Below are 26,547 nucleotides of genomic sequence, written 5' to 3'. Positions count from 1 at the left end.
CGTTTATATATTCATGAAGATTTCTGAATGAAAGCCACTGGATCTATATTAAGCTACACGGGAGTTCACACGATGCCTCCAACCCCGATCCATTTCACATGGATCCTTCGAGCCTCTCCCCTTGCTTATCTGTAGCTTTTCATGCCAATGGGAGAAATCTGACTCCCACCACCCAGCTTCTATTCGCTGGGTTGTTCAACACAGGCGCACATGTGTACTGGTCTCGGCAGGCATCCTTGAGCTACAGGCCTGCAAATAACATTGTGTCAGCGAAACCCCCGTGCCCAGGTGCAGTTCCTCCTCCTTCAGCCTCCCAGATTCCACTCATTTTCAGGCCAGCCCCTGTTCCCCACCTGCCTTGGTGAGATTCCCTTGTAATTTATAATTATTTGGTCATACTCCATACTGCATCCTGGGGTCCACCGACCTCCTAGATGATTCCTTAACATTCGAATGAATTAGAGTCCACTCACTGACAGATGCTTATTGTCTTCTCTTAACCATTACAGGCCCATATGCAATCGTTTCACTCCCTTAAAATAAATGCCCTGACCTTTGCCTATTCAATGGCACCTCCCCACTCCAGCGGGCAACCAGTGATCTGTTAATGTTCTGTATCATTTTCCCTTTTCCAGGATGTTCTACGATTGGAACCTTACAGTATGTGGCTTTATCAAACTGGCTTCTCTCACTTACTATACAGTGGTAAAGTGCTTGCCTGAAATACATGAGGCTCTGGGTTCAAATCCAGACCCCCCCACACACACAGAAAGATTTATCTATGTCTTTTTATGGTGAAAAGGTGATTTCTTTTATGACTGAATAATAGTCCATTGTACGGCTCTGTCACAGTTTATTTACCTGCTCATCCATCAAAGATGGGCTATAGTTTGAATCCTGCATGTCCTCCAAAGGTGTATGTGTAGAAGGCTTGATCTCCAGCCTGTGGTGCCATTGGGAATTGGTGGAACCTTCAGGAGGTGGGGCCTGGTGGGGGAAGAGATGCATCACTAGCATCTCCTCTTCCTCTCTGGTCACCTCCCAGCCATCCTGAGGTAAACCAGCCTCCTCTACCATGTAGATGTGCCCAGTCACAATGTACTTCTTCAACACCAAGCAACCATGGACTAAACCTCTGAGACCATGAGACAAAAATGAATCTTTTCTCCCTCAAAGTTGATTTTCTCAGGTATTTGGTCATAGGATTCGAAGCTGACTAGCACAAAGGGCATCCAGGTTGCCTCTGGTTTTGGAGATTACAAAACTGCTACATACGTTCACATGTGGGGACATACATTTCCCAGTTGGTTGGTTAATAAGCAGGCACACAATTTCTGGATGAGAGTAAGAATGTGTTTAATCTTGGAAGAAACCACCGACTATCTTCCCAGGTGGCTGAAGATAAACAAGAGTTCCATGGCTTCGAGTCCTTGCCAGCAATTGGTGTGGTCAGACTCTGGACTTGGCCATTCTGACAAGTGTGCAGGGGTGTCTCCTGCTGTCCATCCATTCACTGTTCTATGAAACTTTTCAAATATTTAGTAAATTGAAATAGTTATTCAGAGATACAATGTTGGCCACTACTATAAAGTTTTAGATCATTAAAAAGCCCAACAAGCCCATGTGCAGGCTGTACTGAGCCTGTGGACTCAAAAACAAATTTTTGTTGTCTTCGCTTCTAATTTGGAGGTTGTCATGCTGAACGTTTCCAAAAATGCAGGAGAGCGGCTGAGAGGACCCCCTGAAGCCTTGGCCGGGAGCTTGCACTATCTCCCCCCAGGTGGACAGGGTCCTCTCCCTGGGACAGACCACAGATGTCACTTCCAACCTCCCTCAAGGATCTCTGCTCCTCCTGCCACATGACCCAGCCTCTAAGCAGAGATATCTAGTACAAGGTTCAGCCCCACCTCACCTCCCAAGCAAACCTTCTTTCCCAAATATGGGTGTTAAGGACTGAATGTCCCCTAAGTTCATATGCTAAAGCCCTAGTCCCCAATGTGGCTATATTGGAAATGGGCCTCTAAGGAAGTAATTAAAGTCAAAGAGATCACAGAATAGGAATCTCATGTCTTTACAAGAAGAGACATCAGAGATCACTCTCTCTTTGCACCAAGAAAAGGTCATGTGAGGATAGTCTTCAGAAACCCAAAATGATGGTGGCCTAAAATTGAACTTTCAATCTCCAGAACTCTGAGAAAATAAATTTTTGTTGTTTAAACCACCCCCTGGGTGGTATTTGGTTTTGTCTATGTATTTATCAGCCCCAACAGACTAATATGAAGGACAATGGAGAAAACAGGAAGGACTAAGGTTTGGAACTGGAATACACTTGGTCGTTCCCACAGAAGTTCCTCTTCACCCCCTGCCATAGCCATCTCCTGCAGAGAGCAGGCTCGGTGCACTGGTGGGCAGTGGAAGATCTTGGGTGACACATTAACAATTCTTAACAGTAATATAATTTGAATATGCATTAGAGAACTATAAAGAGCATATTGAGTACACGATTAAGTGGACATTATTGCTTTTCCTTTTTGAGGTTTTTAAAAAGTACTTGATTTAAAGGAAATATCAACTAGATAGCAAGGCCCCCGAGGGAGTTTCACGATTGGCTGAAGCTAGGGAAGCACAAGATGGGTGACAAGCTTGGCTTCCTCATGCTGTTATCTCTACTTCTCTTCCCACTTCCCAATTAACCCTCCAGGGAAAAAGTGACTTGTTCTTTAATCACTCCCACTCAGGCGCTGGAACCTCTGAACTTCAAACAGGGCAGTTCCTCCACTTGGAATGCCACCCTCAGTCTCTGCTCACACTTTCACCCAGCCAAACGCCATCTCCACTGGGAAGATTTCTGTGATGTCACTAAGCAGTCCCCTTTAAATTCCAATGCACCCTGTCCTGGTCTCCACTGTGGCCAGTCTTACTACAATGTGTGTCTTTGCTTCCTTAGGTCCCCCAAAACAGGAGATCCCAGAGGCAGGAGGCCGTAGCTAGTTCATTTCTGTATCTTCTTTCAGGACAAGAGGGCATGGAGAAGGAAGTCAGACAGATGAAGGAACACAAGTCTTGAGGATGAAGGAAATCTGCAGAGAAGGGGACATGAGGATACATAAGGCCAGAGAGGTCTGGGGAGGAGCCGGCTTAGTGGGTGCAGGAGGGTCTGAGATCTAGGTTTGGGAGGAGTAGGATTTGAGAGGGAGGGAAAGGAAAAAGGGGAATAAAACAAGCGCCTTATAAATATCCATTTAATCTACACAACCGCCCTATACGGATGGGGAAACTGAGGCATGCTAAGGCAAGCAACTTGCCCAGGGGAAGCCGCCAGTGGACGCAGTAGGTGCTCTTCTCCTCCTTCGGCCCAGAGCCTGGCACACGTAGGCATACCACTGAAGGTAACTGCCCAGGAAGAGGCGCGGGGCCTCTGGGGTGCGGGTTGAGGGGCCTTTGAGGCAGCCCTTGGACCTAACAGCAGCCTGGACCTGAGGACTGACCAATCCCGGGAAGAGCCAAAAGAGGCGGCGTTGGTGAAGGACCCGTTGCCATGGGAACAAAAGAAGGCCTGAGGCGGGCGCATGCGCATACCAGAGAACGGGTGCTGAACTGGTGAAAGGTGACGTAAAAGCGCGCGGGGTGGGGAGCAGGGCTCGGAACGTCAAAGCCCCGCGTCCTTCGGCACCCGGAGAGAAGGGAAGGCACGCGCAACGGCGACGACCGCAGCTCCGGCCGGACCGAGACCCGGCGGTGCGGAGCGGACGCGCAAGGCGACGCAAGCAAGGCGGGAGGGCGGCGCCCGCGCCCGAGAAGACCCCCCTCGTCACGAACCGCGGCTGCCGGGACCCCGGTCCCCGCTTCCGAGGCCCCGCCTCTCGGGTCTTGGGACTAATCGGATTGAGAGCGCGCCGGCCGGGGCCGCGAACTCGCCAATTGCGAAGGGAGGCAGCCACCGCCCAATCCGGAGCAGACAGGTGCGAGGTCCGGAAGGCACAAACCAATCGGCTGTAGTTGCGACCTGTGGGGGCAGGCCTCGGCCAATAAGGAGGCTCGAGTGACGTCTTTGGGCGCCAATAGGGAGTGACGGAGCTTGCGTGCCCGCCCACCCTTCCGGCCGGAGCTCTATTTACCAGGGGCGTGCAGCGCGTCTGCCAATCGGAGCGCGGCTGAGCGGCCCGGCAGCCAACCCCGGAGGAGCGGCCGGCTGGCGTCCGCCGCACCCAGGAGTTGGGGATGTCCTACAAACCCATCGCTCCCGCCCCCAGCAGCACCCCGGGCTCCAGCACCCCTGGGCCAGGCACCCCGGTACCTACAGGTGAGGCTCCAGCTCCACCCCTGCTCGCCTACCGGGGCTGTCGAGGTCTTGAAGAGAAGACGGCCTGAGTTCTACAATACTGGGCCTGCCGCCTATAGCCTCGCTGAGCCTCAGTTTGCCGGCCTGTGAAGTGGGCGTGGTCACGTAAGGGCTTGTAGGTGGAGCGCAGGGGGAGGGGTGTGTTCCTGAAGTTGATCTGCCTGGAATGAAGCGTCCCTGTGGAGGGAATCGGGCGAACCCGGTCCGGGGTTTGGAAAGCTGGGAGGCGTCGTTCCTGTCCCCGCGCTGACCTCTTACTCGCACCTGTTGCAGCCGGAAGTGTTCCATCGCCGTCGGGCTCAGTGCCAGGAGCCGCTGCCCCTTTCAGACCACTCTTTAATGACTTTGGACCTCCCTCCATGGGCTATGTGCAGGTGAGTGTGGCCAAATGCTTGTTTATGGATGAGGACTGGAGGCCCACCCGGGGCCTGAGCTCACTGCCCTGTTCTCTTTTGATATAGACGATGAAGCCACCTGGTGCCCAGGGCTCTCAGAGCACCTACACGGACCTGCTATCCGTCATAGAGGAGATGGGTAAAGAGATTCGGCCCACCTATGCTGGGAGCAAGAGCGCCATGGAGCGCCTGAAAAGAGGTAAGTGAGGCCAGGCCCACCCTGTCAAGACGGCAGTCACTGGATAGTCCCTCATCGTTAGGGAAGGAACGACATCTGGAGTCAGTACAGGACACTTGAGCCAAGTATCACTAATCAGAGAGGTGTTTGAATTGAATTGAAATTGAGTCAATTTCTAGGAAAGTGCCTGGAAATTTGTGTTTCAACAGGGTTAATTTGAGGATTAGCCAAACCTGTAATCTCATCCAGCCCCTCCTTAGATTTAAGCTTCTCTGGCTGAAACAAAAGGGGGTGGGGAGGGAGGGGGTCTTCCGGAGGGTGGGGTGGGGCTGTGGGGAGCCACTGAGATCCTGTATGTTACCTCTGCATCCCCACTCATCCCACCCCAGGCATCATCCATGCCCGGGCCCTGGTCAGAGAGTGCCTGGCAGAGACAGAGAGAAACGCTCGCACGTAACAGGAAGCACCTTGGCCTCAGCGTCTGGACCTTTCCGGCCACTGCAGAGCACCTGCTTCTCCCTGGCCTTTGCCCCAAGTTGCACCTCCTATCCTGGGCTTCCTGTCTTGTCCCTTGGTGGGTGCCCTCCAGGAACCAGGGAGCGACTTTCACTCCAGTGGGCAACGCTAACTGAGCTCCTCCCACTGCAAGAGTTAGCTGCCAGGTCACTGTGAGTCCCACCCACGACCTGCCAGCAGCAGTGTTGGTCCCACTGGAGCGTTCTCCTTTCTTGGCCCCCATTACTCTGCACTTACTTCTCACCACTTTGTCCCAGGCCTTCTCTTCCAGAAGGAGCTTAGAAGGCCTGTCACCTCCCTGCCTTGTCTCTGGGGCCATATTGACTCTTTTCTCAGTGTATCTTTTGCTAAATATGCCCTTTTTATATAAATAAAAAGATGATTTGGAGTTGTTCTCTCAGCTTAGCCTTTCTGGGTCTTGTTCCTCTGCTAAGCCTGGGTGGGCCAGGCAGAAGGAGGGCAAAGAGTGGTCCAGGAATGAGAAGGCTGACTGAAGCTGTCTTTGCCTGCCTCTGATGTCCACTGACCTTGGAGTGGGAACTGCCCCTCCAGGCCCTCTGCTTTCCCATCTGTGAGTAGTGGAAAGGGCAGAGCTCCAGTAGCCAAGAGCCCTGCCTGCCTGCCTGCCTGCCTACCTGCCTGCCTCTGTGCTGTGCCACCAGGGGGCAGCGGGGGGGCCCTGGCTGCCTGCACAGCTGGAGGCACTGATGGCCAGAGGGCTCTTCCTCTGGATTGGTAGTGATGCCTGGCAGGGTGGAAATGCCAGTTCACTTAAGCCACTCCCTTACTTGCCTTAATGCCCTACCCCACCTCAACTCTGACTTGGCCCTGGAAGACTGAATACACCCAGTCTGTGGCTCTTCAGGCAGCATAATGCTTCCCTCCCCCTACACTTAGGTCTCTCCCCTTGACTCTGCTGCCAGACTAGGTGCTGCTATCCACTGCCCCAGTTCCTTTATCCAGGCTCCATGTGGTCCTGTGAGCTAGCCCTCAGTGTCTCAGCCTTCCTCAGGGTCTAGGTGGCATGTTGGCTAGACTTGTGAACCCAGAAGCATGGGGAGCCATTAAGGGACTGGCCCAGAGATTGACAAAGCCTTCTGTCTGAATGTGTAGTTGAGCGACTTGGGGGCCTGAGGCCCTGGAACCCCAGCCCTAGGTGGAATTGGAACCACCAGCTTCTGCTTAGACCTTGCTGGGGAAGCATTTCCCTAACCGTGGGTCCCAAGTTCCAGAGGATGAGGAGCTGAGGAGGACGGGCCTGGGACCCAGACATATCAAACTCCACCCAGGAGGTGCACACAGGAGGGCTGGGCCAGGGTGCAAATAGGAACAAGAGTCTTTGGGGACCCCAAACAGCCCAGAAGTAATAAGAAGCGCCAGCATTTGGGGAACAGCCACTTACCCCGCTGTCCTGCGGAAGGAAGGCAGGGACCTGCCCTTCGCAGCCGCGGGCAGGACTGTCCCGACCCCGCAGGGGTGGGGAGGATCCGCCGAGCCCAGGAAGGGGGCGGGGCGGGGCAGCCGCAGTGACGCGGCGGGGAGGGACGGCAGGGGCGCCGGCGGGCGGACCGGGAAAAAGGTCGGGGCCATGGGACGGCGTTTCGCCTCCAGAAGGTCCGGCCTCTGCTGCAACCCGAGACCGGGGTTGTGCAGGGTCCGGGCTCCGACCCGCGGGGCGGCTGCCCCTGCCCGGGCCGGGTGAGGGGCGCCGGCCCTAAGCTAGAGGTGAGCGAGGACGTCGGCGAGCGGGCGGGCCAAGAGCACGGCGGGGAACTGGTGCGCCCGGGCTGAGGGAAGTGGGGACGACCGGGCCTCTCGCGGGCTCGCTGGGTGCGAGATGGAAGTGGGAGGGGTGTCTGCAGGGGAACCGCGGCGCCCGGCCCGGGTGCAGGTGGACGGAGCGGGTCCCCAGGGCCCAGGCCTGTGGGATACCAGTTGACCACTCTTGTCCCGGCCTGAGGAGGGGCTACCCCTGGGGGACGATGGTAGGGTGGCCGATAGAGTGGAGAGTCGATGCGGGCCGGGGGTACCAGAAGGATGCTGGGCAGCAGAGGTCGAGGATCCGGCCGCCGGCCGAGGTGGGGAAGGCTGGTCTGGGTGGCGAAGGGTTATCCGTCCTGGAAGGTAGGCTCGGGTGCGGGGGGTGGGGAACACTGGCTGGGATGCGGGGCGCATTGGGGTTGCTCCGCAGAGAAACACCCGGGGACAAGGATCTAGGTGGACATCCAGGAATGGGGGACAACGGACCAAGTGGACTCCGGGAAAAGGGTGAAGGGGGCGGGTCCCCAAGGGGCCAGTTGTGGAAAGTGGGCCCGTAAGTAGGGACCCGGGGACTCCTACGGGTGCGGCCCTGAGGGATGCTGTTTTCTTGGGGGCTCTGGATGTGGCCCAAGTGGAGACTTGAGGCTGGCCCTGCGGCCCCGGGCTGTAGCCCGCCGCTCTGGGGGGCCGCGTCAGCGCGCGGTTGCCATGGAGACGGGCGGGCGGGGGGCGGGGGCTGCGTGGAAAAGAGGTCAGCGCTCAGCCTCGCTGCGGCTCCCGGCCCTGGCGGCGCGGGCGGCAGCGCTGGGCTCGCCTCTGCCTTCCCGGTGGCGGGCCCGGGAATGGGGTCCCGAGGCTCGGGCCCCTCGGCCGGCGCGCAGGGCTCAGGGCCGCGCGCCGCCGCCCCCCACTGACGGCCGCGCCGTGCCTGCGCCAGGAGCAGAGGAGGCCGCGCGCGGCCAGCTGGGCGCCTTCAGGATGCTCATCAAGGAGTACCACATCCTGCTGCCCATGAGCCTGGACGAGTACCAGGTGGCTCAGCTCTACATGATCCAGGTGAGGGCCGTGGGGAGGGGGAGACCAGGGGGCCATACATCGCGATGGGTAACGGTGGGAGTGCGCAGGCCGCGACTGGGACAAGGGGTCTAGCCCAGCTCCATCCCCGCCAGACTTGCACCTTGACTGGGAAGGGTTCAGAGCCCAGAAGAGGAAGGTCCTCTTCCGATGCGGGGAGGGGGGGTCGGGTAAATGGACAGGACGGTGAGTGGTGTCTCCCACCCTCTAAGTGCCCAGTCTGCTCAACCCATTTGAGCTCCTTTAATCCTCCTCAGAATCTAATCCCATGGGGGAAGGGAAAGGAGCCATGAGGAGGCAATGGGGGGTCTACATGGAAGAGAAGGCAGGAAGGGGTTCTAGAGAGGGTACCTCCCTAACTGTGACAGGGACTGGCAGACAGGGATGGAGTGTGAGGGTGGGATCTGGGCTTTGGCTGTGAGGAGGGTGGGCCTGGACAGGGAGAAGATGGTACCAGGCTCAAGGGATCTGTGTTCCAAGTCTGTTCCCCAGCACTGTGGGATCAGAGTCTAAGGGGGCAAGGCAGCCAGGATCCAGCTCAGCTGGCTGAGCCGACAAGTTTGGGCTCTACAAGTATAAAAGAGCAGGATCTGGGGTCTCAAGCCTTGAGGGGTGTGGCAGGAACTGGGATTCTGGTCTCCAAGAGAAGGGGACCAAGGTCAGGTCCTCTGAGAGGTGGAGGCCACTTTTCCAGCCAGCCTGGCCTCCTCGCCACTCCTTGAGCAGGAAGAGCATGCTTGACCTCAGAGCTGCCTCGTCCCCCTGCCTCAAATACTTCCCCCAGCCCACAGCTGCAGAGCACCCCCCACCTTAGATCATGTTCAAGTGGTGGTCACTGCCCCCTAGCAAGGCCTCCCTTGACCCTCATATCAACATTGCAGCCCCAACTCTTGGTCCCTCTCATGCTTTCTGTTTCCCATCCTGCTTGTTCCACATGGGCAGGGGTCTTGAGTTTGTTCATCAGTAGACCCCAACTGATCCCAAACAATGAATGGCTGTTTTGAATGCTGGGTTGCAGAACCCTGTGGGGGACTGGGCAGTGCCAGTGATCATGATCATGAACCCAGGAAGCTGCTGGGGGCCAGGGTCAGGTTGCAGAGAGTTGGAAAGACTATGCAGGGGGTCAGAACTGAGTTGGGGTCCCCACCCAGGAGCAGGGCCAAGACTGAGTCTCCAATTCTGCTCTGTCCTGGCTGCAGAAAAAGAGTCGGGAGGAGTCCAGTGGTGAGGGCAGCGGTGTGGAGATCCTGGCCAACCGGCCCTACACCGATGGGCCCGGGGGGAGCGGGCAGTACACACACAAAGTGTACCATGTAGGCTCCCACATCCCAGGCTGGTTCCGGGCATTGCTGCCCAAGGCCGCCCTGCAGGTAGAGGAGGAGTCTTGGAATGCATACCCCTACACCCGAACCCGGTGAGTGGACAAAGCACACAGGCTGGGGTCAACAGGGAACAGCCCTGGTGGACTCAGTAACGACCCTCACCCTGGCTTCTGCCCAGGTATACCTGCCCCTTCGTGGAGAAATTCTCCATTGAAATAGAGACCTATTACCTCCCTGATGGGGGGCAGCAGCCAAACGTCTTCAACCTAAGTGGAGCTGAGAGGAGACAGCGGATCCTCGGTGAGGCTTGGAGCCCCTCTTAGCCCCGCTGCCACCTCAATTTCCAGTCTCTTGACAAGTGCAAGTTTTCTCTGGGCCTTGGCTTCCCGTTTGTGAAAGGCTGTGATCGTGATCCTAATCCTTGGGGAAGGCGGGGGTGGCTTGAAGGGGCTGGCTCGGCTCAGTGCTCACTGAACCCCCTCAGACACCATCGACATTGTGCGAGATGCAGTGGCTCCAGGTGAATACAAAGCTGAAGAGGACCCCCGGCTGTACCGTTCAGTCAAAACAGGCCGAGGGCCACTGACTGATGACTGGGCGCGGACAGCCGCCAAGACGGGACCCCTCATGTGTGCCTACAAGCTGTGCAAGGTGGAGTTCCGATACTGGGGCATGCAGGCCAAGATCGAGCAGTTCATCCATGATGTTGGTGAGCACTCGCCTGAGGGAAGTTCTGCTTACCCAGCATGCACCAGGCCCCATGTTTGGGGGATGCTGTCATCTACTGGGGACACAAAACCATGGGAGCATCATTTCCATTTGAGATGGAACACTGAGGTAGGCGGAAGTTGGGGGGGGCAGCACAGCCCAGGAAAGGGGTCAGGGGAGCCTGTCTTGAATATCGGAGTCAGGTGCTGTGGCATATGCCTGTAATCTCAGTGGCTCAAGAGACCGAAGTAGGAGGATCATGAGTTCAAAGCCAGCTTCAGCATCTTAGCAAGGCCCTAAGCAACTCAAGAGACCCTGTTTCAAATAAAATATTAAAAAAGGACTGGGGATGTGGCTCAGTGGTTAAGCACCCCTGGGTTCAATCAATCCCTAGTACCAAAACAGAAGTCAGGAGGGCAAGGAGCTGGTGACATGGTCTGACATCTATGCCAGCTCTGACAATCAAATATGCTTCTTCTTTAATGAAGATTTTAAGATTCTGTGTTGTCCTGTGAGTCAAGCAAGACTTAGAGAATCTCAGGAGGATTGCCAGCCCATTCTCTTTGGGGTGCCCTCCCACCCCCAGCTCCCAGAATCCCAGTTTGTGGTCCTGGCATCCAGGAACCATTAATCCATACCTGTAAACCCAAGCCTCCAACTCCCCCACCTCGCCTCCTAGGTCTTGGGGTGGGCCATCTGCATGTAGAGGGCCTTCCCTGAGTGGAGGAGTCCAGTAGCTTGCGTTCTGCTCCACTTCTGACCCCCATGGCCCCTTCAGCAAGCCACTGGCTATCTCAGCACCTTGATGTTCCCTTCTGTAAGTGAGGAAGAGGTTGGACCAGAAGATAAGAACTAATACTGACTGTTCACAGCATACCAGATCCAGTGCATCTGAGGTCTCCTTTGACATCCCCAGCAGCCTCCGATGCAAGGACTATTGGTCCCATTTCACAGATGAGGCAATTTAACTCAGAAAGCAATACAGACCCCCTTTCTTACATTTAGAAAAATACCAAAAAGCACAGATAGGAAAATTAAAATCACCCACATAGAACCACTATTAATAGTGGTTAAGGTTCTGATGTATTTCCTTCCAGAAGTTTATAAATCCAATCATTATGATTTTATTTCCTAGATATTTAAGAGTTTCCAACTTTATTCCTCTGCTTAAAATGAAAATATCCCAGAAGGCCTGGGGATGTGGCTCAAGTGGTAGCGTGCTGGCCTGGCATGCGCGAGGCACTGGGTTCGATCTTCAGCACCACATAAAAATATTGTGTCCACCTAAAATTAAAAAAGAAAAAAAGAAAGAAAATATCCTAGAATGGATATCATCTTTCACCACAGGCTTCACAGAGTGCCAACTCTCCCACCTTCATTAATTGTCAACAATTTCATTAGCTGTGAACACCTTAATTAACTGTTAACTCATTGGAAGTCAGCAGGAAGCCAGCTAAGCAAGAATAAGCATTGGTCCTATCTGCTGGAGGGACAGGGGTCAGTGATCAGAGATAGGGTATCCAGAGACCTAGAGGAGGCAGTTGGGCAGGGAGGGAGGTGGAGTAGGAAGACAAATGGCCCACTTTCCATGCCTGTCCCCTGGATAATACTGGCTCTGCCCTACTTTGTGGCTCTTGGTGAGTGGTATTTCCAGGAGAGCCATTGCCCAACCTCAAACCCTGGGCATGTGGCTGCAGTGCCAGGGTTGGGGAGCATTTTTCTGATGCCTGGGCACCTGTAGGTCTGCGAAGGGTGATGCTGCGGGCCCACCGCCAGGCCTGGTGCTGGCAGGACGAGTGGACAGAGCTGAGCATGGCTGACATCCGGGCACTGGAGGAAGAGACCGCCCGCATGCTGGCCCAGCGCATGGCCAAGTGCAACACCGGCAGTGAGGGGCCAGAGGCCCAGCCCCCTGGGAAACCCAACACCGAGAACCGGTCGGGGGCCAGCAGTACAGGCACCCCAGATGGGCCAGAGGCCCCTGCTGGCCCTGATGCCTCACCTGATGCCAGTTTTGGGAAGCAGTGGTCCTCATCCTCCCGTTCCTCCTACTCATCCCAACATGGAGGTGAGGCTGGGGCCCAGGGGCCAGTTTTGGCAGGAAGCCACCCTCTCCAGGTGGGACTCCCAGGTTGAAGCTGTGCTGGCCCTTCAGGGGGCGTGTCTCCCCAGAGCTTATCTGAGTGGCGCATGCAGAACATCGCCCGAGACTCTGAGAACAGCTCCGAGGATGAGTTCTTTGATGCCCATGGTCAGCACTGAGGCCCTGCTGGGGGCATGGGGGTGGGCACTGAGGCCCTGCTGGGGGAAGGGGGTTGGCACTGAGGCCCTGCTGGGGCTGGGGCTGAGCAGCCCCTCTCACCCCCACCCAGTGACACATCCCCACCCAGTGACACATCCCCCTGTCCCCTCAGAAGGCTTCTCGGACAGTGATGAGGTCTTCCCCAAGGAAATGACCAAGTGGAACTCAAATGACTTCATTGATGCCTTTGCCTCCCCAACTGAAGCAGAGGGGACACCAGGTAAACACCCCACCCCAGGCTGCCAGCCAACAGCATCTGTATCCAGCAGAGACTCAGAACAGCCAAGTCCTGAGTTTAATGGGGTCCTAAGAGGAATGTAATCTAGAGAGGTGCTTATGGCTGCTCAGGTGGAAATGAGTAGATACTGGGTGGAAGGTGGACTCAGCCCAGAGAGCACAGTGGAGGATTCACTGTGAGCACAGACGGCTTCCATCTCTATGTGGAGCTCAGGTCTACACTAGGTTTTGAAGGACTGGACTAGAGCTATCCAGCAGAACTGTCTATGACGATGGAAATGTTCTAGATCCGTGCTGGCCTTTGAAATGTGGCCATTGTGACCGAGGAACTGAACTTTTTCTCATTTTAATTCACATGCATGTAAATAGCCAGGCTAGTGGCTACCATGTTGGACAGGATAGGATTAGAAGTTTTACAGGCCAACAGGCATTGTGTAGAGAGGCATCCCCCGCAAGCAGGACCAGCATAAAGAAAAGCCTAGAATGTGAAATGGCCTGGGAGAGTAGGGGGGAAGGAAGAGGAGGGTGGGGGGCCTCAGGCAGCACCAGAGCTAGGACCTGAAGGGCCAGGAGAGGGGATCCTAACAGTCCCTGGGCCCCGCTCATTGGCTTTCCTCTGCCCTACAGACCCTGGAGTGGAGGCAACCAAAGACATCGAGGACAGGGCGCGAGTACCCAGGGACTCTGAGGTGAGAACATCAGCCATGCCATGCTGAAGTTTGTTCACTCCTGGCCCAACTATGGCTCTGACTCCCCACCGCCCATTACACCCAACAGGGCCCAGATGGAGCTGGGGACCTCGGGGCTGAGGCATGCGCGGTCCATGCCCTCTTCCTCATCCTGCACAGCGGCAACATCCTGGACTCTGGCCCGGGGGATGCCAACTCCAAGCAGGCCGACGTGCAGACGCTGAGCTCCAGCTTCGAGGCCGTCACCCGCATCCACTTCCCTGAGGCCCTGGGCCACGTGGCCCTGCGACTGGTGCCCTGCCCACCCATCTGTGCCGCCGCCTATGCCCTTGTCTCCAAGTATTGGCCAGGGGTAGAAGGGCAGGGGACACACAGTGTCCCCAAGGTGCAGATAGCTACCTGGGGGTTCCTAGGATCAGGGTGGACCCTGGAGGGGGGGAGAAAAACTAGACCCCTGGGTCAGTCCTGGTCTTGGCTGGATCTATTTCTGATCAATAGCACCATCTCAGATGCCTCGAATCTGACACCCCAGGGTGCCGGGACTTGCCAGTGAGCCTGGACTTGCCAGTGAGCCCAGAGAACTTGGGTGGCAGTGGTAAGGCTGGCCTTCCACCCGCCCACCACACCCTCTCCTCTTGCAGCCTGAGCCCCTACAGCCATGATGGTGACAGCCTGTCCCGCTCCCAGGACCACATTCCACTGGCTGCCCTGCCACTGCTGGCCACCTCATCTTCCCGCTACCAGGGCGCTGTGGCCACTGTCATTGCCCGCACCAACCAGGCCTACGCAGCTTTCCTGCGCTCATCTGAGGGTGCTGGCTTCTGTGGGCAGGTCAGGGCTTCGGCCAAGAAGCAAGCCATCTGCTGCCCTCCACTGCCACACTGTTTGCTGCCAGGTCTGGACAGTGACAGGACCTCTCAATGGTACCCACGCTTTCACCCAGGTGGTGCTGATTGGAGACGGCGTTGGTGGCATCCTGGGCTTTGATGCGCTCTGCCACAGTGCCAACGTGGGCACAGGGAGTCGGGGCAGCAGCCGCCGTGGGAGCATGGTCAGTGTGGCCAAACCCAGCCTCCTCAGGAGGGGGGTGTCTCTCTCCGTCTCTAGGTCTCTGCCCCTGGAGTACGTCTTTCTGCATGTGGGCAGGTCCCCAGCTGCCCCTTAAGTTTGTGTTCCTTTGGGACTCTGCCCTACCCACTCCCATGCCTCTTTCCTTACTTCCAAATTGAGTAGAAATCTGAGGGTCTCAGACTAAGGATGCTTCTGTCCTCTGTGCCATCTAGAACAACGAGCTGCTCTCTCCAGAGGTCGGCCCAGCACGAGACCCACTGGCAGATGGGGCGGAGACACTAGGCCGAGCCAGTCCGGAACCCTCAGCTCTGCTTGCCCAGCGCACCCCCAGCGACATGGCCAGTTCTGAGCCTGAGGGCTCTCAGAACAGGTGACATCCCTGCCCTATCACGCCCCCTCCCCAGGTAGGAGACATCAGAAGCAGCAGCACTAAGTACCCCTTCTCCCATAGCCTGCAGGCCGTCCCTGCACTCACCTCCTCTGGGGAGCCCCGGCGGCCTAGCACAGCCTCCTGCCCACCCGCTGCCAGTTCTGAGGCTCCTGAGGGGCCCACCAATGCTGCCCGCCTGGACTTCAAGGTCTCTGGCTTCTTCCTCTTCGGCTCCCCACTGGGCCTGGTGCTGGCTCTACGCAAGACTGTGATGCCCGCCTTGGAGGGTGAGTCCTCAGGGTGTGGGTCACTCCTCATCTTTCATGTGCTCCTTCCCTGTCTCCCATGAGTGTCCTTCTCCCTGTGCAAATGAAGCGCCCGGCTAGAGAAGGGGAAATGAAGGCCCAGAAAGAAGGACTTGAGAAGCTGTTTCCCGAAGTGGAGGAACCGCATAGCCAGGAGATGCTCTGTGGGACGGGGAAATGAAGGCTCTGGTTTCCCTTAGGCAAGAGGCCCGTGTCCCTTTAAGCAGGACTCTAATGACTTCCAGAGAATGCATTTTGGGAAGTGCCGACTCAGGGTCGCACAGTATGTCTGCCCCCTGCCTCCCGGGTGCCTGGTTGAACCCCTGTCCGCCTTCTCTGTCTTCTGGGTACCCAGTGGCCCAGATGCGCCCAGCCTGTGAGCAGATCTACAACCTCTTCCATGCGGCTGACCCCTGTGCTTCCCGCCTGGAGCCCCTGCTGGCCCCCAAGTTCCAGGCCATTGCCCCACTGGCTGTGCCCCGCTACCAGAAGTTCCCCCTGGGAGATGGCTCATCTCTGCTGCTGGGTATGACCCCAACCAAGATAAAGGGGAGAGGGGAGGCACCAAAAGGTAGTAAGAAATATGAGGTGGCTCCGACATCATGGGTCCCCTCTCCTGTTACCACTCCCAGGACCAGGGAGCCCTCCCCTGGCCACAGAGGATCTGGATCCCCAGGACCTTCTGACCTGTGCCAAGTGTGGGGGGCAGTGGCAGGGACTAAGCTAGGGAAAAGGAAGAAGGACACTGGCATTCCAGTGTCTCAGAGGACCAGTGTGTATGTGGCTGCTGTGTCTGGGGGGCTCCATGTGACTGGGGGGCTCCATGTGACTGGGGGGCTCCATGTGACTGGTGTTCATGAAGCCTGGATGTAATTGGGTACCACTGATCCCACAAGACAAGTGTCATCGGCACAGGGAGGTCTTTTTTGTTTTTGTCTTTTAATTGGGGGAGTGGTGACACATTCTGGCAGGAATGTCACTGACTGCTGGGGTAAATTAAGAGACAGTGACTCCCTCTGCTTCTCTTCCTCCCAGATATAGGACAGGCCATCCTCAGTTAAGACCTGAGCAGGGAGGCTGGTCGGGAAGGTGGTGGAGGGACAGGGGCTGTGCTACCCTGGGAGAGAAGACGGGAGGGCAGCCTGGCCTCGCCTGCTGCTGAGGTTGGCCCTCCTCCCTCAGCGGACACCCTACAGACCCATTCGGGCCTCTTCCTGGAAGAGCTAGAGATGATGGTGCCCTCAACACCCACCTCGGCCAGCGGCGCATTCTGGAAGGGCAGTGAGTTAGGCACCGAGCCAGCGGCCCAGCCAGCAGCACCCAGCACCACCAGCGAGGTGGTTCGGAGTAAGCCAGCCCGCGGCTGACCTGGGCGGTGCAGACTGCTCACAGAATAATCACCCCAGCATTTGCCCTGGACCCCCTCCCCCAGCACTCACATGAACTTGGCAGACAGCAGGGTTGGTGGAAAGGAGGGAGGGAAGAGCACCCAGGGGCCGGGCAGGTGAGCCCTGGGCTCAGGCCACCCTGACTCACTGCCCGCCGTGGCCCTACAGTCCTGGAGCGCTGGTGGGGGACCAAGCGGATCGACTACTCGCTGTACTGCCCCGAGGCGCTCACGGCCTTTCCCACAGTCACGCTGCCCCACCTCTTCCACGCCAGCTACTGGGAGTCGGCTGACGTTGTGGCCTTCATCCTGCGCCAGGTGAGTGGACCCAGGCATCTGGGACACGAGATGGGAGGCAGAAGATGGGGCGCTTAGGGCTTGGGGAAGGCTACTAGTCCCGTCCCCCATTCATGTGGCCTTGCACCTTGTCCTGTGCAGGTAATTGAGAAGGAGCGGCCACAGCTGGCAGAGTGTGAGGAGCCATCCATCTACAGCCCTGCTTTCCCCAGGGAGAAGTGGCAGCGCAAACGCACGCAGGTCAAGATCCGGGTAAGTGCCCACCCCCACTCCAGTGGCTCTCTCTACAGCATCCCCGCCCCCAAGCTCCTGCCCCTCATAGCCCAGACCTCTTTCTTGGTCTGGCCACGCCCCATGGCCCTGGCCCCACCTCCTCATTGCCTTGGCCACGCCCCTGGGAACCTGGTCTCCGGGTCGCACTCACCCACTACAGGCCGCATCTGCATTCCACCCTTAGAACCTCAGACGGGATCCCACAGATGCGCAGATCCCAAGGGCCTTGCTTTTCTCCCACAAGGGCCCCGCCTCCTCCAGTCCCCACCCCCAGTGCGGATGAGAACCCACACACCCAGCTCCTCTGCCCCACATTTCCCGCCACTAGCTCAGACCTTCTCCTCCCACCAGAACGTCACTTCCAACCACCGGGCGAGCGACACGGTAGTGTGTGAGGGCCGACCCCAGGTGCTGAACGGGCGCTTCATGTATGGGCCCTTGGACGTGGTCACGCTCACTGGAGAGAAGGTCAGGACCCGGAGACCCTGGCCCCGGGTATTTTCGGTCAATCTCCTGTCTCTGGAATAACTCCTGACCTGCCAAGGGTTAAGCCCCCACCCAGCCTCCTCCACTCGGGGTCTCCAGGGGCTCTGCCCCATGGACCTCCCACCCCTCTCCTCCCAGGTGGATGTCTACGTCATGACACAACCGCTGTCCGGCAAGTGGATCCACTTCGGCACCGAAGTCACCAACAGCTCGGGCCGCCTCACCTTCCCGGTGCCCTCCGAGCGTGCGCTGGGTATCGGTGTCTACCCTGTGCGCATGGTGGTCAGGTGAGCACCAGGCAGGCTGGGCCTCTGTGGGGCTGGGCTACGCCAGGCCTCGTGCACACCACTCACGCCCCCCTGGGCCACAGGGGCGACCACACTTATGCCGAGTGCTGCCTGACGGTGGTGGCCCGCGGCACGGAGGCCGTGGTCTTCAGCATCGACGGCTCCTTCACCGCCAGCGTTTCCATCATGGGCAGCGACCCCAAGGTGCGCGCTGGCGCTGTGGATGTGGTCAGGTAGGAGCTGCCACCCTGCTCCTGGCAGTGATCAGCCCCCATTCTCCTGCCTGTGGAGCTGACCGACCCCTACCCCACAGGCACTGGCAAGACGCCGGCTACCTGATTGTGTACGTAACCGGGCGGCCCGATATGCAGAAGCACCGCGTGGTGGCCTGGCTGTCGCAACACAACTTCCCCCACGGCGTCGTTTCTTTCTGCGATGGCCTCACGCATGACCCCCTGCGCCAGAAGGCCATGTTTCTGCAGAGCCTGGTGCAGGAGGTGTGGTAGCTGGGGAGGGTTCCAACCTCATCCCAGCCCCAGACAGGAGAGGCCCATCTGTCCCCTCCAAAGGCCCCACTGAAAGACTGGAGAGGCCTTTGTGGTCCTGCCCTAGAGATCCTAGGGGCCCCTATCCTAATTCTGCTGGTCCCACCCATCAGTGACTAGGACCATAGGTTCCCGCCCCCCAAAGCCCCGCCCACATATCCACCGGACACACCAACCATTCCCCACCCCTCATTCTCCCCGGAGGCCAACTGCTCTCTCCTACCACAGGTGGAACTGAACATTGTAGCTGGCTACGGGTCCCCCAAAGATGTGGCTGTGTACGCAGCACTGGGCCTGTCCCCCAGTCAGACCTATATTGTGGGCCGTGCTGTCAGGAAGCTGCAGGCGCAGTGCCAGGTGAGGGTCAAGAGAAGAGAGGTACAGGACCCCTGTCGGGGGACAGGAGCCAGGGCCAGGCTGAAGGCCACCACTGTGTTAAGATGCACGTGGGTGAACTGGGAGGCCTCGCTAGCCTCAGGGATCCCTAGTTCCTCTGCAGCAGGGACCATGAGCAGCCTAGCACTGCGGGGTGCCCGACCAGGCATGCTGACCTGGGCTGGAGTGTGCCTGAGACCTGCCACGGCCTTGGACATGGGCCTTGACCTTTCTGAGCCTGTAAATTGGAACTGACAGCAGCATGACCTCATCAGCTTATCGTGAAGATGATGTCCTTTAGTGCACATCAGTGAGCTCTGGGCTGGGCACAAAGCAGGTGACTGCTAAAGTTAGTTGGGACTATTTCCCCCAAGAATCTATCTTACAGGTGAGCCAGGCCCAAAGAGGGGCAGAGGTGCAGCCTGGGGACACTATCTACCTGGAGAAGGCTCCAGGTTAGACTGAGCAGGGCTAGCACTGCCCAGGCCCCCACTTGCTATAGGGGCCTGTGAAGGACAGGGAAGGGCAAGGTGTGGGCCCAAGGCTGGCTGGCTCATCCCTACCCATTTCTACCCACAGTTCCTTTCGGATGGCTACGTAGCCCACCTGGGCCAATTGGAGGCAGGCTCCCACTCTCACGCCCCCTCAGGACCCCCTCGAACTGCCTTGGCCAAGAGCAGCTATGGGGTGGCTGCCCCTGTGGACTTCCTCCGCAAGCAGAGCCAGTTGCTTCGCTCCAGGGGCCCCAGCCAAGCAGAACGTGAGGGCCCAGGAACACCACCCACCACCCTGGCCCGGGGCAAAGCACGAAGCATCAGCCTCAAGTTGGACAGTGAGGAGTGAGGCCACTGTGGCTGGACCTGGATTATTTACTGATATTTGAGGGGCCCAAGTAGCTGTGTGGGGGAGGCCAGGGGCCTAGACTCTGGCCCCAGCCCTTGGCTTCCCCAGCCCCTTGCCCTGCATCTGTCTGCCCCTCAGTGTTACTTCCCTTTCATGGGGGACCCAACCCTGGGGGGAGGGAGGAGGGAGTGGGCAAGGGCCCTGAGGTTTTTCCAGTGTGTGTAAACCCATGAAAATAAACACCTCATCCCGCCTGACTGCCAGCCTGCGGGGCAGCTGAGCCTAACTTCCAGTTCAGTGCGACACTGAAGCACAGAGGCCAGGACCTGCCCAGGACCATGAAGCAGGTCTGAGACAGGAACAGGATACAGTGTAGGCCTCAAGAGCCTTCTTAGAGCGCCTGGCCTGGCCTCTTCCCCAGGCTTCTTTCTGGACAGCCGGCTATACTACCCCAACCCTCCTCAACAGGAGCCATTTGGCTGCTGACTCTCCCTCCTTCAAGGGACCATGGGACCAGGGCTGGACAGGAAAGACCTGCCCTGGAAGAACACCTTCTCTGGTACCAAGCCACTTGTTTTCATCTCCCCCTCAAGCCTGGAGGCTCCTGGGGCTCCCCCATTCAGCCAGGGAGAAACTTGCCCTTGTTTCTATGTCGGGGACACTGAACCCCAAAAGACAGAGATGGCTAGTGGGGAACTAGGATGAGACTCCTGATCCTTTGTCTCCCAAGGACCCCTGAGTTCCAGGAAATGCCAGTAAGAGCCAGCCCTCTCGGTGGATCAGCCCAGAGGGCCCAGACAGAGATAAATAAGCCTTTATATACAGAGAAGCATGAGGTGGCAGCGGAGAGTGGGCAGCAGCAACAGCGGTGGGCTTGGCATGGTGGGCAGGGCTGAGGCCCTGTCAGTGGGAGAAGATGCCCCGGAAGCGGGCCTTGTCCTCCTCGTCCTTCTGCCGGATCCGTGCCTCCAGGGCCCTCAGCTCACGGCTCACAATAGGCGCCAGGGCAGGGTCCAGCTCTAATACCTTGGCAAAGTCAGCCTGGGCCTCCTGGGCATTCCACACGGCTGCATGGGCCTTGCCCCGCTTGAAGTAGGCCTTGACGTTGTCTGCAGGGGGCAGTTGAGGGCAGCAGGCATGAAGGGCACCAGTCCCCAGTCAGCCCCGTGGGCCCATCAGGAGAGCTGTCCCTGACCTACGGAGGGCAACCCTGCCCTTCCCCCATTAAACCACCCACACCTCATGGGGGACCACAGCCCTGCCACATGCGGGGGGCATTTGGTTGGCTCGCAATGGGGGATGCTGAAGCTAGGTCTTGAGCCCCAGTGCCCAGTGATGGCAGAGGAGAAGGCCACTCTCCTGATTGCCTGCAAGAGCCCGGTGCCAGCGCTTACCGTCATACTTGTTGAGGATGGAGGAGCAGTGGTCCAGCACCTCGTAGTACTCCTGGGCCACCAGCTTGCACTGGCAGTAGTTGAGCAGCAGCGGGGTGATTTGCTGGTCCAGCTGGATCCAGTCAGGGGACCCAGGCTGCTCCTGGGGGCATGGGGCAGGGACAGGGCAGGCACTGAGACCTGGGCCAGGGCTCTGCCCTGGCCCCTCTACCCACCCACTGTGGCCCCCGCCCACCTTCATCTGCAGGTTTTTGAGGCAGGCAATGGCATCGTAGTACTTGGTGGCGGCCTCCTTCACCTGCCCCTCGCGGTACAACCGGTTGCCTTCCTGGTGGATGAGTGGCACTGCCTTTGCCTTCTCCTCATCTGTCATCGCCCATGGGTCCTGCTGGTATGTGCCAGGGCTCTCCACCTGCCAGGGAATGGGCCAAATCAAGGCAGAACCCAGGGGCACCCCAGTGTCCCCAACAGCAGACCTGGCCAACACCAAAGCCAGCCAGGCCTCTGGACATCAGTGTGGGCAGCAGTGTCATGGTGTTTCACTGACCATTCAGCCCAGTCACTGGCATCTCCTCCATGCCCAGCACTGTGCCAAGTACCAAGAAGAGAAGTGCACAAGACAGCGGAAGTCCCTGCCCTACAGAGCTTGGCTCCAGGGCAGACTCCCGCAGCGGGCGAGGAGGCACACACACTCCTTCAGAGCACTGCCAGGCAGTGCCCCGGGACAGAGAATAAAGGAGGCAGGACAGTGGCTCTCCAGAGGACATGATCACTGAGGCCTGGAGGAGCCCGGCCTAGGACAGGGACTGGGGATTCAGAGGGTGCCACACACGTACCTGCCCTGCTCACCTCCTCAGAGGCCTCCCACTGGTCACACCAGCCCTGGACAGGTGCGCAGGGGCCTTACCTTCAGCATCTCCATGTGGAAGATGAGGGGCTGGGGGTTCTGCTGCAGGGCATCCAGGTCTGCGTGGCCCAGAGAGCTGTGCTCGTGCATCTGGGCAATGCCACAGCAGTGTCGCTGGCCCTCCAGGGGGTCCTTGCCTGCCGCAATGTTGCGGAGACTCTTGGCCACCAGCGGATACAGGACCACATGCTGCAGGGGGCAAGTGGGCACCGAGGGCTCCATCAGTATGGGCTGGTGCTAGCAGGCCCAAGAGGCCCTGCCCCACCCCATCTAAATAAGGACAGTAGGCCTGCCCACCCCCCAACAGAAACGCAGGAGGCTTTTCCCGCCAGACTCCTCTGGCTTCTCGGTCCTCCCTCTTAGTGAAGCCCCAGCTCTGCCCCACTCACCACCAAACCCAGCATCCACCCCATTCACACACGCATACTCCACCTCCCTGCCCTTCTAGATCCAAGAGGATTCTTGCCTCCTCCACTTCCTTCCAGGAATATGGAAATCGACTCCTCCCACACAGTGATCCAAGCATCTCTTCCTCTCCCCAGATTCACCCCGACCACCCCCAGCGCGGCCCAGAAAGCAACTTTAAGGCCCCTGGCCAACATGGGTGGATGGGACCTGGCCTCCACCCTTTCACTTAGAAAGGCTGCTGGGACCGTGGGAATCAGTCTGACTCTCCACTGCCCCCTGCTGTCTGCATGGGGCAGCACGGGGCAGCTGGGCATTTCCTGAGTCTCCGCCGGACCGACTTCATTTGGAAATAAGAGGTAAACAGGACTGATCCTGCACTGCATAGCTCAGGAAAGCAGAAGACCAGATCCTGGCTGTGCAGGGCACAAGGGCTGGAAGACCCAGAGGAGGGGCTGAACCTAATCACTGACAGTAGAGGAGGGCTTCCTGGGAGTGGTGGCCGGGGAACTGATTGCGAAGTTTAGAGAGGGCCTTTGCCATGGTGAATGAAAAGGCAGGTGAGGGACTGGAGTCAGAGGAAACAATAGCAGGGGCCAGACCAGGAATGGCCACGTGACAAGCCATGTTTTATGCTCCATCCTGACAGCAGGAGCCAGAGGTTTGAAGCAAAGGGTCATATGGGTCATTTAATTTGAGAATAAGTCCCCTGGCTGCAGTCTAGGTCATGAGCAAGAGGAGTAACAGAGAGGCCAGGATGCTGGTCAGAAGACTGGTTTGGTGGCCTGGAGGGAGCAGGTCATGGCTGAGTCCGGGCCTGGGGATAAGGAACAAGTTGTGGCTGGACAGACACTGCACACAGCTGCAGGACCGGTACCTTGATGTCACAGAGGAACTGGGCAATCTCCCCCTCGCGCATGGTGCACACTATGGTCTCCCACACAGGAAGCTTGAACTTCTTGCCAATGATGAGTTCCATGGGTTTCCCGCGTGCCCGGCTGTCATCCAACACAGTGCCCTCATTGTCACTGTGTAGCGTCCGGTAGTGGAACGTGGCCTGCAGGCCACATGGAAGATTAGACAAGAGCACAAGCCTCCACCAAACCTAAGGACAAGTCCAGCCCCCCGCCTGCACATTGTACAAGGGATGGGACTCACCCAGGGGTCACCACTTAACCCTACACTCTACTCCACTACCCCATTGAGGAATCTAAGTCACAGAGGGGGAAATAAGGGGCCTAAGTCATGTGGCTAGTGGCAGCTGGACTGAAACAAGAGTCTAAGCAGTCTGGCTCCAATCAGGCCTTCAACAAATATTTACTAAGCACCTACTATGTGCCCAACCTCTGTGCCAGCCACCAGAACACAGCAATGAACAAAACAGACAAAAGGCTAGTGGTACATGCCTGAAATCCAGCATCTCAGGAGGCTGCGGCAGCAAGATTTCAATTTTGAGGCCAGCCTCACCAACTTAGTGAGACCCTGTCTCAAAATAAAAAGGGCTGGGGATGTAGCTTAGTGGTAAAGTGCCCCTAGGCTAAATCTCTAGTAACAAAAAGAAAAACAGACAAAAACCCCAGCCCCATGGGAACTTCTAGAAGGAGATGTGCCTCAGATCAAACAATGTGCTATGCCAGGTGAGGCTGAGTGCTTTGGATTAGGAAAAAAATAGAGGGTGAGGGAGGGATGGTTTAAACAGCAGTGGAGTGGGGGGGCTCTCTGAGGCCCAAGGTTGAAGCAGAGATTTGAAGACAGCAGGAAGCAAGCCTGGTAGATACTGGGTAGGAACAGTCCAGGACAAAAGAACACCAGATACAAAAGCCTTGCAGAGGGACAGCATGTGGCGTATTTGCAAGCAGCAAGGTCAGTGTGGCTGAGCATAGTGAACAGGGTTGAAAGGTCCACAAGGTCACAGGGGCCAGCAGGGCTGGACTCACAGGACCTGGAGTCTGTGGTGAGGGCTTTGGTTTTACGGAGGCAGGATCATTAGGAGAGCACCGTAATGACCCAAGGGAGAGATGACTCAGTTTGGACTGGAGAAAGCTCAGGTGGAGCAGGTTTACACTGAGTTGCTGTAGGACATCCAGGGTGGGGATGGAGAGTAGGGTACTCTGCATCCAGCTTAAGATCAAGGTAAAGGCTAGAGCTAGGCAACTGGAAGTAATCCAGGCCGGAAACTTTTTAAAGAGATGAGACTGGGTATGAGCATCTTAGGTGAATGCAGAGCAAAGAGCGCTGACGCTGAACCCTGGACAGGATATGGTTAGAGGAACCCACGCTCTCAAAGGCCGCACTGTGCGGCTGCTCCTCTAAATCTGGTTTCCTCACTGATAAAACTGAATTAACAATCCTGTCTATCTCAAATCACAGGAAACAACCTTGCAAAACATGTAGCACCATGCCCAGACAGCGAGCACTCAATCAACGCTGGTGATTGGGTGTCTTGATTTTTGTGTGTGTGGTTCTGAGGAATGGAACAGGGGTCTCACAAATGCTAGGCAAGCACTCTACCACTGAGCTACACCACCAACCCTGGTGATGGGGTTTTGCTATTTTTTTTTTACTTTTTTTTAATTTTTAAAAATAATAATTATTTTTATTAAAATTATTATTATTAAAATTATTATTATTAGTTTTTGGATAACCTGTTCTTTGGGTGCCATTGCTCAGAAACCTCTACCTTCACATACATCACTCTCTCCTGGTTCTGTTCCAACCAGAATCCCTCTTGCGAGGCCCTTCTTCCAAGACCACCAATACCCCAGCCCACCACATACCCTCTCTATTCTTGGAGAAGATTCCTTTTAAATAGATGAACCCTAGGATTACACAGCTGCCCTCTGATCTCAGCGCACTCACGCTGCACCAGGCCAAGATCTCTGCCTGGCCAGGGAGCTTGTGCTCATTCACACTAACTCTTACTTTTGGCTTCCCTGGTACCTCAACGTGCATGTTCTGCAAGACTGCTCTACTGGGCGGAAATGGGAAGGGGGCTGCCCAGGGAGGTCCCTACTGTACAGGATGGCACCCAGGGAGAAGAACTGCAGAAACAGAGAACTCTGTAGATGTGGGTTTTCTCGGAGAGGTGGTCAGGAAGGCTGAAGCTGAGTGCCTGGATATGAAAAGGAGGAAGGTGGGCGGCTCTTCACTTCCTAGCCCGCATTGGTTTCAAGCAACTATGCTACAGCCCTGGGAAAACTGCCACGAGGTTCTAGTCTGAGAACTGACCTCTGGCCCCGGGGCCTCAGTTTTACCATCTAAACAATGGTTGTGGGTCTAAGTGTCTTTAGAAGGCCCTTCCCTCTACAAGAAGCCTCGAAACCCAAAGGCCCTGGAACTGCAAGGAGGCCAGACCCAAAACTCTTCTGCAACCTGCTTGAGATGATTGACCGCATTCCCGACCAAATACAGCCACAAGGACAAGCCAGGGGGCGGGACGGAAGAATCCGAATTCACCCCCTCCTTAAACCCAGACCAATCAGCGTCGAGCTCCGCATGTGAGTAGTAGGGTCACTGGCCGCTACTCTCTGGGCATGCGCAACGTCTCGCCTAAGGCCTCCTCCCGCCTCGCATGCGCACCGCTCCTCGGAAGGGAGATAGGGAAGGGGAGGGGGTGGACACGAACCTTGGTTCCATCCTGAAAGCTAGGGAGCTCTCCTCGCCCCTCCTGTATTACACGCTTTTGGATCCCGTCCTCTCGGAGTCTTGCGATGATATCCGCCATCCTCCTTCCCCGCTGCTCTCTTTCGGCAACTTCCGGACTCGCTCGGTAACTTCCGGACTGCCTTCGACAACTCTTAGAGCCTCGGCAGCTTCCGAGCTAGCGCCATTTTGGCTGAGGGCAGAAGCCTAGAGGGGACTGAACGCGCGAACGCGCCATGATTGGCTGTCTGCGCGGCGGAGTGGGCGGGGTCCGCCTGGAGGCGGGGCTTGAGGATTTCTGCGGGAGGGGCCGGAATCTGCTGGAAAGATGGGGCCAGTTCATCCCGGAGTGAGCGTCGCGGGTGTCCCCAGCAATTGCGTGATTGACTTGATTGGAACTGTGGCCCTCCCAGATGGCTGTGTGCCGCTTCGTTGA

At 57.2% G+C, this 26,547-nt stretch overlaps 3 protein-coding genes and 1 long non-coding RNA gene across 10 annotated transcripts; 2 read left to right on the top strand and 2 right to left on the bottom strand.

Annotated features, from left to right (window-relative positions):
- Positions 1–1,353: 1,353 nt before the first annotated feature.
- On the top strand, positions 1,354–5,819 carry CDK2AP2 (cyclin dependent kinase 2 associated protein 2). Of its 2 annotated transcripts, XM_081280164.1 has the most exons (5): positions 1,354–3,060; positions 3,583–4,303; positions 4,616–4,716; positions 4,804–4,936; positions 5,305–5,819. In XM_081280164.1, exons 2-5 carry the CDS (start codon positions 4,222–4,224, stop codon positions 5,370–5,372), a joined length of 384 nt encoding a protein of 127 aa, XP_081136290.1. In that variant the 5' UTR covers positions 1,354–3,060; positions 3,583–4,221; the 3' UTR covers positions 5,373–5,819. The 2 variants fall into 2 exon arrangements, with proteins under 2 accessions (XP_081136290.1, XP_081136291.1); XM_081280165.1 differs by lacking the exons at positions 1,354–3,060; positions 3,583–4,303 and adding an exon at positions 4,310–4,447.
- A 1,132-nt stretch (positions 5,820–6,951) lies between these two features.
- On the top strand, positions 6,952–20,711 carry PITPNM1 (phosphatidylinositol transfer protein membrane associated 1). 4 transcript variants are annotated; one of them, XM_081260692.1, is made up of 24 exons: positions 6,952–7,156; positions 8,136–8,248; positions 9,466–9,680; positions 9,767–9,888; positions 10,073–10,297; positions 12,038–12,364; positions 12,452–12,547; positions 12,711–12,818; positions 13,463–13,524; positions 13,613–13,863; positions 14,166–14,355; positions 14,468–14,575; positions 14,808–14,965; positions 15,047–15,252; positions 15,626–15,796; positions 16,453–16,617; positions 16,827–16,975; positions 17,096–17,206; positions 17,576–17,695; positions 17,852–18,000; positions 18,084–18,233; positions 18,314–18,497; positions 18,774–18,902; positions 19,500–20,711. In XM_081260692.1, the coding sequence occupies exons 2-24, from the start codon at positions 8,171–8,173 to the stop codon at positions 19,761–19,763; spliced, it is 3,738 nt and encodes a 1,245-aa protein (XP_081116818.1). In that variant the 5' UTR covers positions 6,952–7,156; positions 8,136–8,170; the 3' UTR covers positions 19,764–20,711. The 4 variants fall into 4 exon arrangements, with proteins under 4 accessions (XP_081116818.1, XP_081116820.1, XP_081116819.1 ...); XM_081260694.1 differs by having other exon boundaries at positions 8,130–8,248; positions 12,714–12,818; XM_081260693.1 differs by having other exon boundaries at positions 8,130–8,248; positions 17,579–17,695.
- AIP (AHR interacting HSP90 co-chaperone) lies at positions 11,537–26,308 on the bottom strand. 3 transcript variants are annotated; one of them, XM_081260733.1, is made up of 6 exons: positions 26,095–26,304; positions 23,347–23,526; positions 22,065–22,253; positions 21,393–21,569; positions 21,158–21,299; positions 11,537–11,580 (listed from the first exon to the last, which is right to left on the bottom strand). In XM_081260733.1, the coding sequence occupies exons 1-6, from the start codon at positions 26,191–26,193 to the stop codon at positions 11,552–11,554; spliced, it is 816 nt and encodes a 271-aa protein (XP_081116859.1). In that variant the 5' UTR covers positions 26,194–26,304; the 3' UTR covers positions 11,537–11,551. The 3 variants fall into 3 exon arrangements, with proteins under 3 accessions (XP_081116859.1, XP_081116858.1, XP_081116860.1); XM_081260732.1 differs by lacking the exon at positions 11,537–11,580 and adding an exon at positions 20,535–20,872 and having other exon boundaries at positions 26,095–26,308; XM_081260734.1 differs by lacking the exon at positions 11,537–11,580 and adding an exon at positions 20,535–20,872 and having other exon boundaries at positions 21,166–21,299; positions 26,095–26,306.
- On the bottom strand, positions 15,217–17,689 carry LOC308630583. Its single transcript, XR_014017962.1, has 3 exons — positions 17,563–17,689; positions 16,807–16,993; positions 15,217–15,326 (listed from the first exon to the last, which is right to left on the bottom strand). It is a non-coding gene; the product is annotated as an uncharacterized lncRNA (long non-coding RNA).
- Positions 26,309–26,547: the final 239 nt, after the last annotated feature.

The sequence above is a fragment of the Spermophilus citellus genome (assembly GCF_964194105.1).
Source record: "Spermophilus citellus genome assembly, chromosome: 2".
NCBI lineage: Eukaryota > Metazoa > Chordata > Mammalia > Rodentia > Sciuridae > Spermophilus > Spermophilus citellus.
Note: the sequence above shows the minus strand (reverse complement) of the source record. Positions and strands in the feature narration are given on the sequence as shown.